Source organism: Diceros bicornis, chromosome 9, assembly GCF_020826845.1.
Source record: "Diceros bicornis minor isolate mBicDic1 chromosome 9, mDicBic1.mat.cur, whole genome shotgun sequence".
Classification (NCBI taxonomy): Eukaryota; Metazoa; Chordata; class Mammalia; order Perissodactyla; family Rhinocerotidae; genus Diceros; species Diceros bicornis.
The window spans coordinates 33,261,128-33,279,648 of record NC_080748.1 but is presented as its reverse complement, the minus strand read 5'-3'; the positions used below and the strand labels follow the sequence as shown (position 1 = coordinate 33,279,648).

At 40.8% G+C, this 18,521-nt stretch overlaps 1 protein-coding gene across 1 annotated transcript in view; it reads right to left on the bottom strand.

The window, feature by feature from the left end:
- Positions 1-18,521, bottom strand: part of ENOX1 (ecto-NOX disulfide-thiol exchanger 1) — a 259,199-nt gene that overhangs the window by 64,287 nt on the left and 176,391 nt on the right. The window contains exon 10 of the mRNA XM_058548228.1: positions 14,979-15,163. Coding sequence (XP_058404211.1) covers positions 14,979-15,163 — 185 coding nt within the window. The remainder of the gene's footprint in view (positions 1-14,978; positions 15,164-18,521) is intronic.

The following is an 18,521-nucleotide window of genomic DNA, read 5'->3' as shown; positions in this document are numbered from 1 at the left end:
ATCATTTGTTTTACCACTGAGTTCACTGTGGATAATCTTGAACCAGATAAGAAAGTTCTCTTTTATTCCAAGTTGTTAAAAGCTTCATTTTTCTTTGGTTGTTTAGTTTTAAATCATGAATGGATACTCTGTAGCTATTAAAATAACTATTATTCTGGTTTAAACCTGTTAATGGGATATATTACATTAATAGACTTTTGTTATATTGAACTAACCTTGCATTCCTGGAATAAATCCAGTTTGGTGGCTTATAAAATACCAGATTAAATTAGTTTTTTAAAAGGAATTTTATTTTTTTTAAATTTTATTTATTTATTTTTTCCCCCCAAAGCCCCAGCAGATAGTTGTATGTCATAGCTGCACATCCTTCTAGTTGCTGTATGTGGGACACGGCCTCAGCATGGCCGGAGAAGTGGTGCGTCAGTGTGCGCCCGGGATCCGAACCCGGGCTGCCAGCAGCAGAGCGCGCGCAGCTAACCGCTAAGCCACGGGGCCGGCCTTAAAAGGAATTTTAAATCTATGTTCATAACTGAGACTGACCCGTAATCCCTCCTCCCCATTTTTTTAGTGTCCTTGTTCAGTTTTGTTATCAAGTATACTAGCCTTATGAATTAGTTGGGACATGTTTCCTTCTTTTCTGTTCTCTGAAAGAGTTTGTAAAAGATTGGCATAATCTTCCTTGAATATTTGGTAGAACTTGCCTGTCAAAAGCCATTTTGGGTCTGTTGCATTGATGTAAGATTTTAAGCTAGTGATTTAATTTTCTAATGCTGTCATTCAGGCTTTCTATTTCTTCCTGATTTAATTTTGATAATGTATTTTTTCTATAGGAATTTGTCTGTATCACCTAAGTTTAAAAATTTGTCATAAAGTTATTTCTGATTTTCTCATGTCTCTTTGATCTGTGTCACATCTGTAGTTGTATCTCATTTTAATTTTTAATATTGTTTATTAGGTCTTTCTTATTTTTGTACTCAATCTTGCCAAAGACTTTCCATTTTATTAGTCCTTTGGAATAAATAACATTCGGCTTTGTTGATCTTCTCTATTACATGGTATTTGCTATTTTAGTAATTTGTATCCTTATCTTTATCCTTATTTCTTTGTTTATACTTTTTAAATAAGAGTTGGATGTTGAATGCTTACTCATGTTTCCAGATTTCTGTTTTCCTAAAAAGTACATTTAAAATTTTTAATTTTTCCTCTAGGTTTTGTTTCTGCTGCACCCCACAAGTTTTGATATGTTATATTTTAATTATCAATTACTTCTAAGTATTTTAAAATTACAATTCTGATTTCTTTTTAGACCTGTAGGTTTACACATGTGTTTTTAAATTTCCAAATATATAGGATTTATTTTAGTTATCTTTTGTGATATTGATTTCTAACAATTTTGTTGTGGTCAGAAAATATGATAGCACTCCTTTGAAATTTGTTGAGATTTGCTTTAAGGTTGAGTATGGAATTAATTTTTGTAAATATTCTAGGTATGTTCGAAACTTGTAGTTTTCTGTATATGTCCTGCCCATAGAGCTTATAGGGGTTAAGTTCTATGGAGATGCTTCGTCAACTACAAATATCGGCTGGAACAGCAAGAAGGAGGAAACAGCAGAGCTGCTTAGAAAAGTGTCCCTATTCCCTGACATCTTCTAGGGTCTTTCACTAAAGAGTGGAGTTAGCATGTTCCCCATTGTCCTTTAAGTCTCCATTTGTGACAAAATCTCTTTCAACATTAGGAAAAACAATTAGGAAGAAATTTTAAGCTCTGCACTGCCTGGTTTGGAGGCTTCTCGTCTGCTCTTTCTAAGCCTTGGTTCCTTGATAAGCTTGGTACAAATAAAAATGTCATCTCCTAGGACTCATTAAAGCTGTTGAAGCATTTCGATAGCAGAGAGATGTTGTCTGAACAGAAACATTTGTGACTGTACATACACACACTCAGCACAAATGAAAACACTGTGGCTTATTTCCTGAGCTACAGGCATTTTATCAGAGTCCGGGGGCCACAGTGGCCCTGGATGAGGGCAGTGACTCATAAGCTCCTTTGGATCCTCAATACCAGCAGAGAGTATTCGTGACCTCTAAAGACAGAGAGACTTGATCAAACCTTATACTTCAACAATGACTTGTCAGAAAGCTAGTTCTACTCAGTCAGTGAGAGGAGATTATTAATTATTTAGGCATGAGTAGGGAAAATGGCAGAGATGAAGAATCAGGGAAGTTGGTTTAGAGTTTCAGTCACTGAGAATAAATGTGTATGGTGACTCAGCAATTTTTTTCTTCATTCATTCACTCAGATAGTTGTTGGATGTGCCATTAAATTAGCCATAAAAGACTGGTCTTAGGTGCCAGAATTAATTTCAACTCCAATATCAGAAGAAAAAAGAAACTAACAAACATTTATTTAACATGTAGGGGGAAAATCAGAGCCTCTGTGTCTCAATTCATTTTTCAGGGGGATAGGAGATGGATATAAATGAATGTAAAAGGAATAGATTCAGAATCCAAGCAGGTATGAGGAGGCAGAGGAAGGAGGTGAGGACCAGGAATGGGAGCCCAGGGCAGTGGGAGGTGAGCCTGGAGGGGGGAGCTTGGCTCAGTGACTTAACCTATTTGATTAAAACCAGGAAATTAGTGGGCTGGATTAGGGCTCACTAATGTCCCTCCTAGTTATAACATTCTGTATTTTGCAATTTTCTTGCTGTAACAATAGTGGTAAAGTTAAGCCCATATCCAGTCCAAATTTTATATCTCAAGCAGAATTCCCATTATCATCACATTCTACCTTGCTTTTATACTGTGGGTAGACCATGTGGCCAAAGCAAAGCATGGGTTTCACATGAGAAATGGCCAGCAAATTCTGGACTTAAAATCAAGCAAGTCAACCACCAGCTGGGCAGAGAAGCAGACTGGAAAGACCAGACTAATCATCTAAGACCTAAGGGCCCATGAGGGAAAGAGCAGACCTGGGAGCGCTCCTTAAATGGTCTGGCAATTCCCTGAAATCAAGCTGAGCTCATATTATCAGATGTAGAGTGGCGAAATTATATCATGAACCCCCTTTTTGCCTTCTCCCTAAATGAAAAATAGGAGGATTACTGGGGAAAAGAATTACATTGTAAAGAGACACTCAGCATGACAGCTTTTTTATGGACTTTACAGTTAGGTCATTACCAAAACCTTCCTGAAATAAATTGTGAGTAGCACTGAAGACAAGAAATACAAACCACTAGGGAAGAAATATAAACCCAGGAGAAAGGAAGACAAGGTGCACGGAGAATTAGTGAAGGACAAAATTGCCAGATACCACACATGATTGAAAAATGTGTTATGCACTGGCTCAGGAAATGACTTACTCAGGATAAAATGTAAATCACGGGTGAAAATACACATCTTTAACACTATGAACGAGAGTCCCCGTGCTTGCCAATGAAGCCCCTCTGACTGGAATACCTGAGCGATACCTGGCTTAAAATAAATTAAGGTAGTGGTGGTGGTGGTGGAGGAGGACATAAAAAATGGAATGTGTATGCATGGGGCGACAGAATAAATTAAGAAAACAAAGGGAAGAAGAAAAAAAGTGATAATAAAGCTTTGAAAAGTCACTTTGCTCCTTTTTCATTTATGAGCACCACTTGTAACACCCCTTCCTTGGAAACCTACAACCAGAGTTCAAATACACTTTCCCCTTTTCTATCTTCCCCAGTACTTCCAGAAAATAAAGCTCTTGTGGCTATTTACTAAGCGTGTGGTGTGTGTGTATGTATGTGTGTATAAGAGGGGTGGGAAGGCACAGAGACACACAGAGATGAAACAGCACACAAGCCAGAGAGAGAATTACCAAACTGAGCAAGTTGCATTAAGAAAAGAACTTCAGGATCTTTTCAATGCTCAGTTGAGTGAAATGGGTGGTCTGTAGAGTGAGGACCAGATTGGGCACTAACTTTAAGTTTCCCTTGATGACTATTCAGGGTGCTTTGTTAAACAGAGGGGAAAACATAGTCTTTAACTACCCATCTAACATCTTGGAACTTAATTCCCAATTCCACACTCTGGTTACAATTCCAGAAACTTGAACTGACTCAGATTGGCTATTCTGTTGGTCAATATCTAAAAATGGTCAACACTATCTGTTTATGTGTACATAGGGAAAAAGACGGACAGGATATAAGTAAACGTTAACAATAGTTATATCTGGGTAGTGACACTAGAAATGGTTTCTGTTTCCTTTTATGTGCTTCTTTTGTGTTCTCAAGTTTTCTGCATTGAGCATATATTCTTTTGTAAAAAGGAAACAACAAAAATTGAAATGACAAACTTAGACCCAGAAAAACTGTGGCACCCACCTACGTTTCTCTTGCTCTCTGTTTATTCTCTTACTCAGATGAAGAGGATTCTTTTTTCTCGGACTCATTCTTCACCTTTCCCCTTTGTTTCCATGTTCTATTCTTTCGCCCCCACCACATTCCTCCCTGCTTTCCAGGGAGACCAGGAAATTGGCTGGTCTTCCTAATCCTCATGTTTCCTCCCCTAACCAGCTGCGTGGAGGAAGCCCTGCAGCACGATTCCCTCCCCACTGCGGCCCAATTTCAGAGATGGATAATTACATCAGTCTGGCTGGGAGCATGACACCTGCTGTATACAGGCGGCAATGTGTGCTGTCCAGGTTCAGGGCTTCAGCGATGAGGCTACTTCTCTGCACTGGCAGACTATAAAGAAATGAAGTCAAGGCCAGACCACAAGGGCACAAGGATTCATTTTAGCACCCGTGGCTGGAGGGAGAAATGACAATGGTCAAACAGAGTAAAAGGCCAGTGTGTGTCTGCAGCAAAAGCCCATTTTGATTTACTACAGTGAAGAAAAGATCCATTTCACTATAAATCTGGTACTCTTGGCATGATATGGCCTTTGAGTCAGGAGGCAATTTCCAAAAGAGATGGTAGAGGGAAGGGTCATTCAAAGGTCATCCAAGGACTGCGGCTGACTGTTGGGAAAAGCGGAGCTCCTTCATCCTGGGGATGGCTGCAAGTCTACTGGAGATGCAGTGTTTTCCATTGCAGATGCTGGGGAAAGCAGCAAAAAGCAGAAGCCAAACGATTTTAATGGTCTGCAAGGCAATGCCATTATTTCTACCCCTGGATCCTACATCGATTCATCCGCTATCCTCATTATTTTTAGAAGGGATGATTACTAATGAGGATGCATTTGATGATCAAATTAATTAATGGCAGAGCAGGATAACTAATGATGAGATGGAGCCTCCCATAGTTAAATTTTATTAGGGCTTCTCTTTGCCTTCCCAGAAGTGAAGAGATTTATTTTCACAGTTCAAATTTAATAAATAAAAGCTGCATGTATGTTACTTTATTTTTGCCAGCACTTACTCTGCTAATGTAAAGACCACATTAGGGGCTGTGACAGTCAGAAAACAGGCAATGGGTTTTGGCCAATAATATTTCTAGCAATCCACAAGCACAGGAAGGTGGAGCTTCCCAGTCTTCGGCTCTCACGATTACTGTGGTTCTGAAGCACCACTTCCAGAGTAGACTGGGGAAATTTATGGGCTACCACGGAGAACACAGGGGCTGTGGTCACATAGATGTAAGCTGGAATTCTGACTCTGCCAGGTACATGCTGTACCCTGGGCAAGTCACTAGACATCTCTAGGTCTCAATTTCCTACCTGAGAAACCAGGATAAGCACATATTCCTGAGTTGTGAACATTGAGTGAAATAATGTGATGGTGCTCTTAGGAGTTACCTGTGAAGAGTGGGTCCCCCTGCTGTCAGGGGCATTGGAGCCACAGTGCAGGCCACCCCACTACCCCAATATCAGGAAGCTCAGACCTCGACTTGTCCAGACTTACTCTGCAAATCCTGAGTTTTCTCTTAAACCTCTACCTTTCTTCATATTTTCACCTGGAATGTGGCAATCACAGATTGCATGTGTACAACAGCTTTTCAAAATGTGTTCACATATATGACCTCATTTTATTGCAACAAACCCTGACTGAGGTTGGCAGGACCCCTTCTCCAGATTTAGAACCTGAGGTTCAGACAGGCTGACTTTCGCAAAGTTGTACAGAAACCAATCAAGCTGGAGCCACCTCTTCCTTCGACTGGTTCAGTATTTTCATTTTCTTGTGCAGAAGCTTGGCACCTCTTGGGTGGCAAGAAGGCAGCTTATCTCCTTCCTTATCTTAAGGTCTCTGTCCAGGGAAACAGCAAGACACCCAGTAGCCCATCCTTGTCTGAAATTGCTAAAAAACATAGGGAGGTTTGCTCTACAATACCTTCACTTTTAGTCTTTGTATCTTGTTCAGAGTCAAATGGGAATGCGCTTTAAAAACTCCCAAACCCCCTAGAAGATGTCAGGTGCGATCATTTCAAACAGGTAGGGCTTTGTAATGTAAAGCCCTGGGCCAAGAATTAGAGAATTGGTTTCTATTTCTGGTTCCAAATGTACCCAACAATCCCTTCAAGAGTCTCACACTGAAGTGGGATACATACCTTCTTCCGATGTGCCAGGGAATGCAATCTGCAAATGTTAGAGAATGCACATACTGCCAGTAGGAACTCTACAGGTGACTTTTAGCAGCCTAATGAAAGGTGCCACCGAATTATAAACGAGGATTATCATCACCATCACAAGGGCTGCACCATCCCAAGGTACTTGGCTGAAGAATGGGGAGGAAACGAAATTACAAAGTCTGGGTAGTTAAGTGAAAGAAAAGGAAGAAGATGGTGGGCCCCAATTTTGGCAGCTACTGAGAACCTTGATGTCGAGTCCTTGAACCTTTTTAAAGCTACATCATATGAGAGATGTTCATGTTTTAGGATTTTTCTGATACAGGTAAAATGTGTAAGTCTTAACGTGAATGTAAGAAATGTCTTGTGAGTTGTTTTCTATTCAGAAAGTAAGAAAGCTCATCTGAGTAGCTGAAATAGAATCAAATAAACATGGGGCATGTCTCTGCAGCCACACTTTATAAAGATTCCAGATTTTTATATATGTATGACTGTGTATTTTTACACACACATATTTTTTGAACTTTTTAAAACTGAAGGTTTTACTACTTGCACATGAAAGTCTAAAAGAAAGCCCCTTTCTCTACGCTGTAATACTGTGACTGTCTTGCCATGTCCAGTGATCCTGAATTATTTTCTGCACTGATGTATGTTTTCATGTTAAAGATACTATGATAATGTTGTTACAAGCTTCTTCTTGAATGAGTAAACAAGCAGATCATCAACCAGACCATCATCAACCACATCACATATGTGCTATTTCTTCCTTCCAACTGAACAATTTTGAGGTTCATGAACCTACTTAGAAAGATCTTCATAATATATTGCAAATTAAATTCCAAACTAATCAGTCTTTAGTTTTTCACTTTCTACATCTAGTTCATATCTAAATATTTCACAAAAGCTCTTAAAATGTAATTTATCATTATAAAAATGTTGAATTTCTTCTTTTAGAGAAATTTGTCTTTTTCTCTTCTTGTTTATGTTTGTGTCATTTCTTCCCCCTCCCTTTTTTTTTTATGACCTGTTTGACAGTTTGAGATAGTGGAAGTGTTTTGGTGCCATGCAGGGGAGGCACTTTTGAGAGGCTGTCTTACACATCCCAGCCCAGTGGCCATGGGGAAGATAGCCTTATTGGGGTGGGGGAATGAGGGGTTGGGTCCTTTTTGCTCTTGGTGTTTTTTTTTTTGAGGATGATTGGCCCTGAGCTAACATCTGTTGCCAAGCTTCCTCTGTTTCTTTTTTTTTTCTCCCCAAAGCCTCAGTACATAGTTGTATATCCTAGTTGCAGGTCCTTCTAGTTCTTCTATGTGGGACGCCGCCTCAGCATGGCTTGATGAGTGGTGAGCAGGTCCACGCCCAGGATCCAAACCTGTGAACCCCAGCCTCTGCAGTAGAACGTGCGAACTTAACCACTAGGCCATGGGGCCGGCCTCTCCCTTTTTTTGAAACTATAGAGGTTGAACTGTTCTTCCCACTGCATTGTCCGTTCTCTCTGCATATCCTTCTCATCCCTCCATCTGGGACAGCCTCTACTTTTCTACTCTGCACATCCATTTGAGCTTGGGCCTGCCTTCCTCCATACCATCAGTTTTTTATCAATTCCCTGCCTCCTCCTCTCTTCTAGGGCAAAAACCAAAATAGAATGGAGAAAAATTGAACCATTTCTCTATCATTATTACTCATTCCAGCCTCTTCATGTCAGCCTTTTCCTATTTGTCTTCCTTTCCTCCTCCCTAAAACATTTCTAATTTGTGTATCTGCCTCCTCATCCTGAAGCAGCTATCTTTATTCCAAAATACAGAATATTAAGTTCCCACGTTCCCATGTTCCTGCCTTAAGTTCCCATGTTCCTTCCTCTCAGACATTTGTAAAATTTGTCTGCTGTTCTTCTTTTCCCCATATGTTTCTGGACAGCCAGAATAACCTGTAATACTCTTTCCCTACCCCCTCACTGGGCCACTCTGACCAAGAATTCATTCAAGGACTGGATTAAAGGTAAAAGCCCCTGAACCAGCTTCTTGTTCAAGATGTCAGAAACAGTTCATGTGTGTTTGCTTTTTGTTTTTCCTTCCTCCAGACACTCCATTAAAATGTCTGTCAGTGAATAAACTTAAAAGAGCAAAGAGAATGGGAAGGGAGTTCCAGGGAGTTCTTAGTGTGTGACAGATTCTGGCATTTATGGGATCCCCAACTCTCTTTAAAATGAAGCCTGCCAGTCAATGAGCCACTGCTTGGGAGGAAGACTCAGCCATGGAGGAGACCCGGACTCAGCAGTGTGCAAACCCAAGCAGCTTCCTAGGAAAGTAAACTAAGCTCTTCACTCTCACATATAAACAGACTACCAAGCATCACCTCACATGAGAAGAAACCTGTAGCATGAAAGAGACAGACACAAAACCCAAACAACTAACCCTGGAATAAATAGAAATGATTCAAGAACAAAAAGAATTTTAAAAAATTCTAATTAGTATTCTCAAAAAGATTTGAGAACATTCTGCAATCAAAAAATAAGAGGAAGATTGCATGAAAATACAATAAGCAAAGAACAGAAATAACATTTGCAAATAAAATAATGTGATTATCAAATAGAAACTTCAATGGAAAGGATAAAAGATAAAGTTTAAACAGACAATATGAGAAAAAGGATAATGAGCACAGAGCATCAGCCTCCTGGGTGCATTATCTGACTGGTGAGCATTTCAGAAAGAAAATAGAAACAGAAAACAAAAGTGAAAAATTATCAAGAAAACAGAGAGACTCCTGTTGCGAACTCCTGTTACCTGCAGCACCCCGCCCAAGGTCTTTGTAGTAGCAGCTTTTGAAGTCCACTGGGAGCAGCGGGCCTGCTGGGCTTCTGAGGATTTTCACAGTTTTTAAGGGATAAGCTTTTTTTCAGAATTAAAATAAAATTCTCTAAAATTTTCTTGGATATGCTCATTTTATGTCTTTCCCTAACATTTTCTAATGATCAAAAAACACTACCGTGCCCACTATAGCCACCATCACCATCACAGTCACCTTCATCAGCACGGTCAACTTCATCAGCACAGCCACCTTCACACCATAGTCACCTTTACCACCATGGCCACCTTCACCACCACAGTCACCTTCATCATCACAGTCCCCTTCACCACCATGGCCAGCATCATCACACAGCCACCATCACCACAGGCACCTTTACCACCACAGCCATTATCACTACCACAGTTACCTTCATTAGCACAATAACCTTCACCACCACACCTTCACCACCATAGCCGCCTTCACCACCACAGCCACCATCATCACCACTCTTGGTACCGCTCCTGCTGCTACGATTATCCGGACTTTGACATATGAATTCTGACATGTGACTTCATGACCTATGAATTGGGGAGAGGAATTGAGCACAAACTTTTCACTATCTCTAAAGAAAGTACTTACTAAGCAATTGAATAGTTTAAAGAAGATTTCAGAAGATATGCTTAACTTTATACTTAAGTGGGCGGACGCACTCACTGATGTTCTAATTTCAACACGCCTTCATTTCTTTCTTTCTTTCTTTCTTTTTTGTGAGGAAGATCGGCCCTGAGCTAACATCTGCCAGTCCTCCTCTTTTTGCAGAGGAAGACTGGCCCTGGGCTAACATCCATGCCCATCTTCCTCCACTTTATACGGGACGCCGCCACAGCATGGCTCGACAAGCAGTGCATCGGTGCACGCCCGGGATCCAAAGCGGCGAACCCCGGGCCGCCGCAGTGGAGCGTGCACACTTAACCGCTTGCGCCACTGGGCTGGCCCCATTTATTTCTTAATATATATCCCAGAGACCAATTCTTGACCAACAGTTGGCAAAACCAGTGGGTTTACTTTATATCTTAGGAAGGTAATAGTATTTTATTTCTTCTCTTCTATAAAATTAGTCTGAATTAGTGAAGTTTTGTGATACATATACAGAAAATCACAGATATGTTCGTTTTTGAGCACAAAGGAAAAAACACTTGTTACTTAATTTCTAAAATGGTGCTGACCATAATAATCCTCTTTTTCCAAATTTTTTTCTGATCTTCCCTTGCTGACAGTTATCAAGACAGCTGACTAGCTCTGGTCTTTACTGATGTCAAGCCAAGAGTGTCAGAGAGCCACTGCTCTACATGGGCCAATGGTTTACTGGCCTCAGACAGCTGGTCTTCAGACGACATTTGCTAACATTATTAAAAAGCATCGGCTTAAAGTATTTATGAGGGAGCCTTCTGACATAATCATCATTAGTCACATACAGTTTTATGATCAGCAGCTTACAATGGTATCCTATTGTTATCTGAATATTTATCACTCCTGTCAATATGATTTATACATGGCTTCAAAAAGAATTCTGATTTTTAAGTTAGTTATTTAAAAATATGACATATTGACCTTTCCTCATGAATGAAAATATAAATATTGTTTAAATTTAGGTGTGGTTAAAACCATAATGAGAGACCACTATACACTTACTACAGTGGCTAAAAAGAAGAAACAAAACAAACTGACCATACCAAGTGCTCACTGACAAGGACACAGAGCAACTGGAATGCTCATATTGTCCCATAGGAACGCACAACGGTATAGACACTTCGGGAAACAGTTTGGCAGTTTCTCAAAAAGTTAAACACACTTACTATATGACCCAGCAATCCTACTCCTAGGTATTTACCCAAGTAAAATAAAAAATTATATCCAAACAAAAAGCCTGTAAGGGAATGTTTACAGCAGATTTATTCATATTTGCCCCAAAGAGGAAATCACCCAATGTCCATTAACTGGTGACTAGATAAACAAATTATGGCTCTTCCTTACAATGGAATACTAGTCAGCATAAAAAGGAATGAACTACTGATATATACAGCAACATGGATGAATCTTAAATTCATTATACTAAGTGAAAGAAGCCAGATTCAAAAGGTTGCATACTGTACGATTCTACTTATATGACATTCTGGAAAATGCAAAACTATAAGGATAGAAAACAAATCAGTGGTTGCCAGGAGTGGGGTTGACTAAAAAAGGGCATGAGGGAATTTTTGGGGGTGATGGAATTGTTTTATATATTGACTGTGATAGTGTTGGTTACATGAATGTATGAATTTGTCAAAATTCATAGAACTGTATCCCTAAAAAGAGTATTTTTATCGTATGTACATTTTACCTCAATAAACCTAAGAAAACAATTCAGTGTGGTAATCTAAAGATAAATAAGAGTTTAACATATGTATATTCTTTCTTTGTATACCTAAAGATATAAATGAAAGCCAACAACCTCACTATCTGTGTGGCAGAGACAGGTTAACTTCATGGCCAGCTTAAGATCAGGTACAGGTTACCGTGTTACCATGGATACAAGCTATTATTTCCTTTTGTGTGAAAACTCTAAAATTAAATGGTGACTCCCACATAACGTAGGGGTAGGTTGAGAAACAACCAGACAAAGTCACCCAAGGGTTTTCCATTTTTAGGAACCCTGCCCATGATGTTTTCCTCATGAACACATGGGAAACTGTGTGATGTTAGTGAACATATCCTTCAGGGATTAAAAGAAGAAAGGTTAGAAACTTTTGGCTAAACTTGAAGGCAATTCTAAAAATTGTACGCTAGTTCTAAGGCTGTTAAGACTCTTCATTTTCTTATGTTTGTTACAGAATAATTTCCCATAGATGGATTGCGAAAACAAAGACATGCGGGAGGCTAACCCCTCCTCTATCTGTTGACTTTCCTGTGAAATCACGATTTTCTAATTTAGAAAGTGGATAGTGGGACAGATTGAGAGTAGGTTTTAAAGTCAGGACGATTCTTTGCAGTGGGGCTCAAATTAGCAAGTCGTGGTAATTTATTCCAAGTGATGTTAAGGTAGAAATATGACTCTTAAGAAGCACATATATTTAAAAACTATATTAGAGATGTGTTGCCAGACAGATTGCCATGGATCCACCTAACAACCTGTGAAGATGACAATCATAACCACTGCCATTGAGTTAGTGCTTCCCATGTGCTAAGGAGGTGCTACACAGACCTCTAGGGCATCAGCTCTCACCACTCCCCGCCTTGCATTTTATGATCCAAGAATCCCAAACTACCTGGAGCACCCCACAGCCACCATGCTAGTTCTTACCTCTGTGCCTTCGTCCATTCATTCCTCCATTCAACAAACATATCTTGACTATCTACTATGTGTTTGTTATTGATTGAATTGTGTCCCCCTCAAATTTATAAGGCGAAGTCCTAACTCCCTGCGTCTCAGAATGTGACCTTATTTGGAAATAGAGTCATTGCAGAGGTCATTAGTTAAGATGAGTTCATACTGGAGTAGCGTGGGCCCCTTAATCCCATACAAACTGTGTCCTTAAGAAAGGTGGAAATTTGGACACACACACACACACACAGAACACCATGTGAAGATGAAGGCAGAAAGCAGGGTGATGTGTCTACAAGCCAAGGAAGGACAGAGATTGCCAGCAAACCACCAGCAGCTAGGGGAGAGACATGGAACAGAGTCTTCCTCACAGCCCTCAGAGGGACCAACCCTGTCGACACTCTGATCTCGCACTTCTAGCCTCCACAACTGAGACAATAAATTTCTGTTGTTTAAAACAAACCAAAACAAAATCCCAAAAAACAAAACAAAAAAACCTATCCTAAAGGACATTTCCTCCTGACAAAAGGATTCTGCAAATGTATGAGAAGCTGCGACAACCACATACTTCCTTTGAGGGGCTGTGGCTCAGTGGTGATTTATAACACTGCTCCTGGATGGGCAGGCACGTGGCTCCCCAGTGCCTGGCCCTGACACCCCCATCATACTTCTCCCCGACTGACGAGCTCACCCCTGCCTCCTCTGACTTCTTTCAGATTTGAATCTTCAACCACCCTAAAGGTTGTATCAACTTTTAAAGCAACTGGGGTAACCTTTTCTGGAGGAAAAGAGGTCCCGTTGCATGACATGTGACACAATAGCTTGTGGGCTAGGTCTGGCGTCCTGGTCTTTGGGGAGATCGACAGACTCTGCTCCTGGCAAGGGCGCCGACACACACCCAATGTTGGGGCATATGGACGACCCTGGGAACCTCGCACAGCAGCTGTTACACCGAGTTCCAAGTGCAGGGACCTGAGCAACGACTGTAATGACATTGCTGGCTCTGACCTCTAAATCTCACTGATTTGTCTGACACACACTGTGAACATCAACCATTTAGAACGCAAAGCAAAGACTCAAAAATTGCTTTAAAATGGCAGGAGATGCTAAAGACACAATTTCTGTGACTTGTCATTAACTTGTCTGTATCCCAATCCGCACATGTTTTTTAGATCCCTTCCTCTCAGTTATTTTTCCCTGCTTGGCGAATGTTTCTGCAGCAGTTACCTCTGATCATTAAAACACTTTTGTAGGCAATTCATGCTCCTGATCTTAGAGAGCAGTGAAGATGGATGGGGGAGTTTTTAAAAATATCCAACTCGCTATATATTTTAATTTCCCATCATCCTACTTATATTTCCCTTGTTTAAATAAAAACAGTCTTTTTTTTTCCCAGAAAAGTGGTTAGATTTATATATTCAGAAGTGTAATAAAAAGATACCCACGTGGATAATTTATGCTATATTATTCTAAGATAATGCAAAGGCCCAAACACCTGAAGTGTATCATGTATTCATGGATGTTTGCAGGTAGAAATCCAGCTATGAATCTTTGATTCTATTCCTCCACTGCCAGTGCTCAGGTTTTCCCCTCCTCTCAACTCCTCATTTCCCACAGGCCATCTTCCTTCTTCTTCCAAAATCCACAGCTCTGTCTTTTTCTAACAATTGCTGGAAATACGTACCTTTGAGTGTACCAGGTTCGAGTCTGACACTCTTTAACAATAGCACAGATACTGGCCTGTTACTGAAGTTATCTATCCCCCTAAATTCCAGTGCCTCAACCATTCTATCAATAAACATTTCCTAAATACGTAGGGTGTTCACAGAACCTGACTAGATCCTTAGTACAATCCAGAAGAATTGAAAACAATATAGTTTACAGTTTCATTGGTCTTGAAAACAAACAAACTCGTCATGCCTTTGTAAAATCAGCGGGTATGCTTTTAATTTAAAAGTTCTAAGATTACAAAACACTTGCGTCATGATCGGCAAGGATCTTCTGACCACTTGCCATGAGGCTACATTTCATAAACAAAACCGTTCAATCTCCTGTATTCTCTTCCCCTATTTCCTACCTTGAGGGTGTATTTTTTCAATGTATTTCTTTAGCTTGGCTTTCCTCCAGATTCCACCCTTGCACAAACAGTCGTTAGCACTTTCCTCTCCTAGCAACTTAGCTGTCAGTTGTCATTTCTTCTCCTTCACCTTTCCTGGCACGTGGCTGCCATTTCACTTCCACTTAATGCACACAGCCCTCTCTCGCTCAAAAAAAAAAAGAACAACCCTGGGCCCGGGTACCTGCTGCATGCCTTGCATGGTCTGCTGCAGGAACTGGAGCTGCTGGTCCTTGGTGAGGTTTTCTTCTGTTCGAAAAAGCTGTTCTTTTTCTTGTTTCAGCAGCTCCACCTCATTCCTGTAGGCGTCCAGCTGCCAACGCAGACTGTCATTCTCCTCTTTAAGAGCGTAGGCCTGGGCAGCCAGGGCTGGAAGACAGACAGACAAGTTCAAGTGAGTTCCCCTCTTGCTTAGACTGAGGAGCCCTCAGTGGGAAAGAGTTTCTCACCCAAATTCTTAAGGTTCATACCAGCTCAGAGATAACAACTGAAATGCCTTACCCTGGGGCTCTTTCGTTTGCAGTTGGTGAGCATCACTTCTTTGAGAATTTTTATCTATTCTATTTGTCCTGTCTTCTGTATGAATGTTTCTTGTGGGCACAGGATTAATTCCTTCCAAATTCTTGTCTCTTGACCTCTTCCCTAATCCTAGGCACCCTCTCAGAAATCAGTATGTGTTGGTAGGTGATGACGGCATTCCGAGTTCCAGGCAACAATCATATCTCCCCCATTATTGTCCTCTCCCTTTCTGCAGGATTGCTTAGCTCCTTGGAGTGCCGCTTTCTTTCAAATAATCAGCGGTTCCACAGGTTGAGGCATGCGGCAGCGGCCCAGGGGAGAGAGGAATTTATATGCACACCATTCCTCCCTGCCCTGCTGCTGGGACAAATTGCACAAATTGTTTTCTCCAACTCCTTTCAGAATGGTAACCTAGTTCCATCTGTTTCACCAACAGATTAAAACTCTTTTTTCCTACAAGGCTGACCGGTTACTCTAATACTCCTTCCTGAAACTTAAAATTCTCCACGTGTAGATTCAGACCTCACTCACATCTCCATCTTACTGAGAAACCGAGACGGTTAACTCAGGGTCTTACATATCACAGGGCTTCAGAAATCACTGAAACTAATAAAAGAGAAGAGAGAATGGTACAAAACAAAATCAAGGGTGAGGAATCCCTTGCCCTAGTTTCCAGCTTATTGTTTAGTGGTCTCTCCAATAATAGTAATAGTTTGCTGAGCACCCACCATACAATAGACTCTGGACCAAGGGCTCCCCATGAACTAACTCACTTCATCCTCCATCTAGCCTATGATGCGGGTGCTGCTCTTATCCCCAGCTTTATAGATGAAAAAAATGAGGCACAGAGAAGTGAAAGAACTTGTCTGATCCCATAAAGAGAACAGCATCGACAGTCTTCAAGCTCAGGCCTCTTCGCTCTCAGTCACTGGGCTATTCTGCCAGTCCAGGTGTGTTTAGTTCTTACCAGGCTGTTCGAAACCAGTCTCGAATTCTCCCCCTCTACTCTCCCAGCAGTTTCCCATACTTTCTTCCTCCTCCCACAGAAAATTCATTCTCTACTTTTGTAAGCAAGAGAAAAGTGAAAGAAAATTTTAAGAGCTTGTTATCAGAAACTTCTTCAAAGAAGTAACTTCTGGTTTGTAACTGTGCCGTAGAGCCTACTGCACAGCAGGTTCTCAGTCCATGCTTATTTCCATATCCTCCTCCCCATCCCAATCAGAGACCCAGATCCAGGCCAGCCTCCTGGATGCTCTGCCTGCACATTACAGTACAGTGATGATAGATCTTTACTGAGGTGCTCTGAGACCCCAGTGAATTCTCTCCTCAAATATCAAACATCAGATTATGTTAATAATAGTTTTACAGTTGAGCGTTCTATGGTATTCTACTTTGCAAAATGATAATCTATCTACTGTACACGCTGCAATACTAATCAAACAGAGCATGCAATCAACCAGAAACCTTCCTACCTCAAACCATCACAAATCAATTAGTCAACAAGCATTTACTGCATACGTACTCTGTGCCCAGGCCTGTCTGGGCATCTTGGATCACAAAAGGAGGAGATGGAATGTGTCTCTTCTCTCAAGGAGCTTAAAATATAACAGAAACTGACACATTTGAGAGGACATTAATACTTCTTCTCAAAGGAAGAGAGGACAGCCTGAGGCCTGGCATATAGTAGGCACTCAATAAATGTTGGTTGAATGAATAAATAAATGAGCAACTGAGTGTCAACGTCTATGACAAGGGAATACATCCTATAGGAGTTCAGAGAAGAGAAAGAAAAATGCATACTGGAATAATAAAAGACAGCTTTAAAATATGAAAGCCCAAGAACTGGGGAAGGACATGGAGGAGCAAGAGCATAAGCAAAGCACAGGGATGGGAACTGAAGATAGAATATTTGGGGCAGGAAGGAGAGAAGCTGGACCCAAAGGCAAGAGTCCCTATGGAAGCAGTGATAGGCAGGTGAGCCATCTCAGGTGATGAGAGAGATGGAGGCTCAGAAGTCAAGCTAGAGAGCTGGGCTCAATGGGGAGGCCAATTGAGAACCATTGAAGGTGCTTGGGCAGCGGAAGGACGTGATGAAACTGGTCATTTAGGAAGATTAGTTTGGCAATGGTGTGTGGAATGAACTGGAGGCTGAAGAGAATGGATAAAGGAAATTTTATTTGGTGTATATGTGTGTGCAAAACCAAGGAACAGCCAATTTTACAGTTTTCAGGGATTTACTCATAAAATCAGAAATGAGCCCGGGTTTCCCGAGGAGCATGAGCTGGTGCTTTCTAACACTGTGCAGCCCAATTTCAGATCTGGTCCACACCCTCAGACACCAATTCCCGATAACTCAGTTTACCAATCCATAGGAAATGGTTATGAGGCATCATTTGAGAGAGGGATGTTGTAATAGGGCAAAATTACAGAAAATGCAAATGACGACAAAAGTGTTGGCACTACATAAGCATATTACTACATTTAGTAGCATTCAAAGACACTTAACTCATTTCCTTTGGAAGCTCTATTTGGCCCTTTTTCAATTCAGAGTGGCATTTTTATTATCATAACTGATAGCAGGTGTTTGTGAAGAAATCGATTAGTATGCAGGGATGGAAATTACATTTTCCAAATGAATTGCATAGTCTGCAGGATATGCTGAAATCTGTGTAGCAAAATGCAAGCAGCTATAAAGCATGTGCCAGCAACATTATTTAAATAAATTATCTGAACATAAATACATATAGAAGAGTGCACCATCCATTATTTTAGGGGTTCTCTTATAAGCCTGTGGAATGGCACTGCTGACAGTTTTTATTCCTGGCTAAGCCAAGTGACCACTGTTCCTGCCAAGTAGGATACAATGTTGTTTGCATGTCTGGAATAGGATGTGATATCATTATATATACATGTAAAAAAAACCCAGCAGCTGTAACTCATCCACCCTCACCCCGAAAAAAAAATCAATACCATAGCCAATCCCATCAAAGTTTTTATAATTGGGGCACATAACTGATTTACATTCCTGATTAAATGATTTCAAGCTTGATATTTGCAAAAAAAAATTTGGTTACTCATGTGGCAGCAAAGTGGTTATCTTCTAAAGAGTGAGAAATTGTACATTGACTTCACTTAACTTGGGGCCACCTGTTTGTAAACATTATTCAGTGTCACGCTGCAGCCTGGAATCTACCCCTCAGACAAGGCT